Source organism: Salvia splendens, chromosome 9 (genome assembly GCF_004379255.2).
Source record: "Salvia splendens isolate huo1 chromosome 9, SspV2, whole genome shotgun sequence".
In the NCBI taxonomy this organism is placed as follows: domain Eukaryota; kingdom Viridiplantae; phylum Streptophyta; class Magnoliopsida; order Lamiales; family Lamiaceae; genus Salvia; species Salvia splendens.
The window spans coordinates 19,878,287-19,883,735 of record NC_056040.1 but is presented as its reverse complement, the minus strand read 5'-3'; the positions used below and the strand labels follow the sequence as shown (position 1 = coordinate 19,883,735).

General features: G+C 38.2%; 1 protein-coding gene across 1 annotated transcript; it reads right to left on the bottom strand.

Annotated features, from left to right (window-relative positions):
* Window positions 1-2,691: 2,691 nt before the first annotated feature.
* Window positions 2,692-4,737, bottom strand: LOC121749269. The gene has a single exon (XM_042143855.1). It carries the CDS (start codon window positions 4,735-4,737, stop codon window positions 2,692-2,694), a length of 2,046 nt encoding a protein of 681 aa, XP_041999789.1.
* Between the last annotated feature and the right edge of the window lie 712 nt (window positions 4,738-5,449).

Genomic DNA, 5,449 nt, shown 5'->3' with positions numbered 1-5,449 from the left:
CGATCTTCTTCAAGTGATTCTTCCATTATTCGACGCATTTGCTCATACGGATCCATGAGATCGATTAAATTTGGGGGAAGAATAAAAGAGAGATGATTTGAGATTAAAATTGGAGAGGAAATGTAGATGATTTGGGAAGAATAGATGTGTAGTTGTTTGTGAAATGATGATGAATTAGGAGTATTTATAGAGTAAAAAATAAAAAATAAAAAAATGGAAAACGGCTATAAAACGGTAATATTAACGTTTTCCAATTTTTAATTTTTTTATTTTAATTTGAATTTTTTTAAAAAAATAATTTATTGCGTCAGCGTGACGAATCCCACTCGCCGGCCCGCGAGTGAGCGTCATGCATGGTCTGAGAGCTCGCCACGTTGCGGGAGCGCATGGCGAGACGTCTCGCAACGGGTCTCGGCGTGATGGGCTATCCGGCGGGATGGTGACGGGACGAGACGCTGCAACGCGTCCCGCCACCGTTCCGTCACGGAGGAACGAAATACAGGCCACCCGCGTAACACATTGCGGGTGGCCTTAGCTCTTCTTCCGCTCGGTCCTTAGTTTTCTACATTCCCTTCAAGTTCTGAAATATTTAAACTTTTAAAGCTTCTTTTATCGATGAAGTATTCGATTTTGTACGTGTTTTCTAAAATATCATGTTAACAATTTTTAATTACCATGTCGTGATAATATTGACATTTGATTTTACTCTTAAAATGGCAGTATCAAACTTGGAACTAACGAATTTTATTGTGAAATAGCAAAAAATAAAATAATATTACTTCCTTCAAAATGACGATGCCTGAGTTTGTACATAAATAAAAACAAGGGACAAAATTTGTCTTTTTGGACCTAAATATTGTTATGATTATTATTCATTTGAAAGCATGGAACTACGACATTAAATTGTCAAGACAGGTTGTTAACGACCGATTTGATTTTAATTTTTTCTGACAAACATCCTAACGACGTGACATATTTGACACCAACTATGTCAATATGATTTGTTTTCTAATACTCCCTTCGTTCCATAGTACTAAAGTCATTTTGCTCTTTAATACATTAAATAATAGTAAAATCATTTCTTTTTTTTAATTAAAAGTTAAACACAATTTTTTTCACTTACTTGACTCTTTTTTCCTTTATTCTCTCTTCATCTCTCTAATTTTTTATTTCCTACTTTATTCTTCCTTTACTAACTCACATTTTTCATTTCCTACTTTATTCTTCCTTTACTAACTCACTTAATATAATTGTTTCTTAAAACTCTGTGGCGAAAAAAAATGTCTCTGCTACTATAGAACAGAGAGATTAGTATAATTTTTTTTTTCTGTGGACTTTTCAATATATGACTGTGTTTTATATTTACTACTCCATCCGCCCCACTTTCAGAGTCACATTTGAATTCGGCACAAGATTTTAAGAAATGTAAAAGAAAGTTGGTGAAAAAAGATAGTTGAATTTGAATCTTATTTTTATAATATATTAATTTTAGAGTAAATGGTAAAATTGGTCATGAACATATTACCATTTTACGATTTTGGTCCTAAACTTATCTTTTGGATTTTTTGGTCCTGCACATTTCAAATCGGATCACAATTGGTCCTGGACTAACTGTTCCGTTAAAAACTAACGGTCAACGGGTTTAATCCCGATTTTGACCAAATTAGACTTTTAATTCTGATTTTTTTACTCCCTAATTAATTCCCTAATTAATTTAGTAAATATTCATTTAAAATCAGAAACAAATAATATGAAAAAATAAAATGAAATAGAATTGCTCACACTAAAATACGTCAGCTCTCAAAGACCTCAAATTATTCTCTATATACAATTTTTTTTTCTTTCTTCTTTTTTTTTTCTTTTTTTTCCGTTCACGCTGTTTTTCAAGTACAAACTCAACCAACTTTTTTCCAATTATACTCTCTCAACTCTTCTTTTCATATCTCAATAAATTTAGAGTCTAGGATTTCTAACCAACTTGATTAGCTTGACAAAAGAAAAGGCTTAAGGCTCAAACTTGGCTATCAAGAATGTTATATATTAAGGTTAGTGTCTAGGTAAAAATGAGGCTAACAACGATGGCCTAACATCTTCCCCTATCTGTAAGGTCACTATGTAGACTCAAGAAGACCAGGAGCAAGTTCTAGAAACATATGCACAATTGATGATAAAACGCACATGAAAGAATTGAAGGCTCAAAAATCTCACTTGGGTAAATAACATGAATCAAGGCAAACAAGCAATTCGTTGCTTATGTACCCTATTGCTCAAACTCTCAAGTCAATGGTCAAGTGATAGCTCAAAATGGATTGTTCTTTTATCATAGGCGACTAGTATTCACCCCAATTACTACCAAAAAAATTTTCAATTCAAGACAAAGCAATTCTATCCTAAAACAAAATAAAAAAACAGCAAAAGACAACTAATCAATCTAAAGCAAAAATAAAGCAATAAGATAAGTACCTCATTAGTGTCCCTATCCACCATATCATCCCCCCAAACTCATTCAAAGCTATGCAAAGAATGAGTTTGAAAAGTTGGTGGAGAAGTGAGACTTACATGGTATGCAAGCAACACAAAACACACCAAAAACAAACTGAAACGATAAAATTAAAAGTTACCTACTAGGGGTTACCTCCCCTACAGTGCCTTTGGTTATCGTCGTTGGCTCGACGTCCTCCATGAGCTGCATCATGTCACGCCATAACCGGTGGTGTTAGACTTTCTGTCAATCTTGGAAGCATATGATCTAGCCAATCTCTTCTTCCACCAAGTATTTTTCAGAGCTCCAACAGAAATTTTGGTTTCCACTTTGGGTGAATTTTCAGCTTTTGTTTTCTTCTCCTTCACTTTAGGATTTAATGCAGTCTCTTCTTTAGAATTTGATCCACCACATGAACCAAACATCCACTGCGTCAAAGAAAAATTCCCAAATCTGGACTCAATTTCTTGTGCCTTTTGGACCTCTACAACATGCACAACTTTGCACTCCTTCTTCATAACAAGTTCCTCCTCCTCACGACTCTTCATAGCATTGTAGATAGATAAGATGTGGCGTTTGTTGCCCATATGAAGAGTGAGCTCTTCCTTTGCTATATCTATCAATGCTTTTCCCGTTGCAAGGAATGGATGCTCCAGGACAAGCGGTACATTCACGTCTTCTTCCATATCCAACACTACAAAATCGACGGGAAATATGAAGTCGTGTACCATCACAAGAACATCCTCAACAATTCCTTTAGGATAGGTGACGGTTCTATCTACCATCTGCAGTGTGATTGTTGTCGGCTTGAGAGTGCCAATCTTCATCTTTCTGAAAAACGATAATGGCATCAAATTTATGCTCACCCTGAGATCACAAAGTGCCTTTGTCTGTCTGTCATTTCCAATGACGCATGAGATGTTGAAACTGCCAGGATCTTTAAGCTTGGCCGGTAGCTGTTTCTGAATTATGGCACTACAGTTTTCAGATATGTTCACCGTCTCATAGTCAGTCCACCTCTTCTTCTTGGAGAGCACATCTTTTAGGAACTTTGCATATGTAGGCATTTCTTGAAGTGCTTCCACCAATGGGATATTCAAGTTAACCTTCCTAAAGATGTCTAAGAACCTTGAAAACTGAGCATTTGTCTTCTTCTTCTGAACACGTTGAGGATAAGGGATCCTCACTTCAGCTGGACTATGAGCTGTAGGTGGTGTAGGTGAATGTATAGTCGTGTTCTCCTTAGGTGGAGTAGAAATCTGCACAGTCTCATTTTCTTCGACTAATTCATTCTCTTCAGCTCTCTTTTCTGCTACTCTATCCTCATTTTCGGATGACATTGGAGGTCCCTCATAGCTTGTTCCACTCCTCAGATGTATAGCTTTGCAGTCCTTGGGATTGATGGTAGTATTTGATGGAAACTTTCCCGGTTGAGTATTAGCACTCACAGTTTGGGAAATCTGGCTAATCTGTATGTCAATATTCTTCAGATGAGTGGCCATTCCTTGCACGTCTGATTCAACTTTCTCCATCCTTTGGTTGTTCTGTTCCATGACCTTGTTAGTCTGAATCATGAAGGACTTGAGTATGTCCTCTGTGGTCATCTTCTTTTGATCATTAACCATTTCATTAGTAACTGTGAACCCCTTAGGTGGTTGCAGAGCATTATTGGGGTTCCTATAAGAGAGATTGGGATGCCCCATGTTCCCGTACTGATTATAACCTCCACCCTGATAGTTAGGGCGTTGGCTATTATAGTACCTGTTGTTGCCCCCTTGTTGCACGTAGTTCACTCCTTCCACGCCTCTTTGGGGTCCTTGAGAGGGCTGCCTCATCGCCATGCAGTCAAATTTCATTGTAAGAGCATCCAACTTGTCGGATAAGGTGCTTATAGGATCATGATCTGTAGTGGAAGCCACCCTATGCACCTTACTCCTCTCATTACTCCATCCTTCATCATTAGATGCAAGCTCCTCTATTACTTCCATGGCTTCATTCACTCCTTTCTTGAGAAAATTACCGCCTGAGCTCAAGTTCAACTCCCTTTGTACTTCAGGCACACATCCCTTGAAAAATGTAATGACTTGAACTGTCGGGGTTAACCCATGGTTGGGACACCATTTCATCAAAGATTTAAACCTCCCCCATGCGTCTCTGATATTCTCTGCATGAGTCATCTGAAAGGCAATGATCTCGTGTTGCCTCTTTATAGCTTCACTAGGGGGATAGAATTTCTCCAAGAATTTTTCCACCATAGCATCCCATGTTCTAATTGATCCTGGCTCCAAACTCTCTAACCAGTCCTTTGCTGAATCCTCTAAAGAGAAAGGAAACAGCCTTAGTCAAACCTGTTCATCTGTCACTCCATTCAACTTTGTTGTGTTGCAAATATGAATGAACTTAGTGATATGCTTGTTAGGGTCATCTGTGGATTTGCCCCTAAAAGCAATGTTCTCTGCCACCTGGATCAGTCCTCTTTTTAGCTCAAAAGTATTGGCCGCGATGTTGCTATGGACAGTTGGATTTACCTGGCCTTGGTATACATATTGATTCTACACAGGCACAGGTGGTCCACGGTTGACCTGTTGACGCAACTGCTCTAGCTGTCGTAGAAGCTCAGTATAATTTGGAGGAGGGGGTGGTGGACCGTTGTTACCCTCTTCGTACTCCATCAGACTAGGAGAAACGGGATCAAACAGAATATGGTCCTGAACTGGTGATCGGATGGGTGAAAGGTCCCTTTGAACTGAGGATGCTCCTATGCGGTTAGGCGAAGAAGCTTGAATTTTCTGTGTGAGTCTCCTATAGGCGTTCCTCTTCCGGTTTGTTGCTTCGATCTCCGGATCGAAAGGTTCTAGAGGCAAGCCATTAGAACGTGTGTGCATACACCTGAACAAGAAACACAAATGTGAGAAATCAACAAAAATAAAATTAAAATTAAAAAAAAATAAAGTAGTAAAATCTGAA

Bases quoted from the DNA above. Each gene is read 5' to 3' on its own strand.
- LOC121749269 (XM_042143855.1), bottom strand. From the start codon at position 4,737: ATGGTGGAAAAATTCTTGGAGAAATTCTATCCCCCTAGTGAAGCTATA.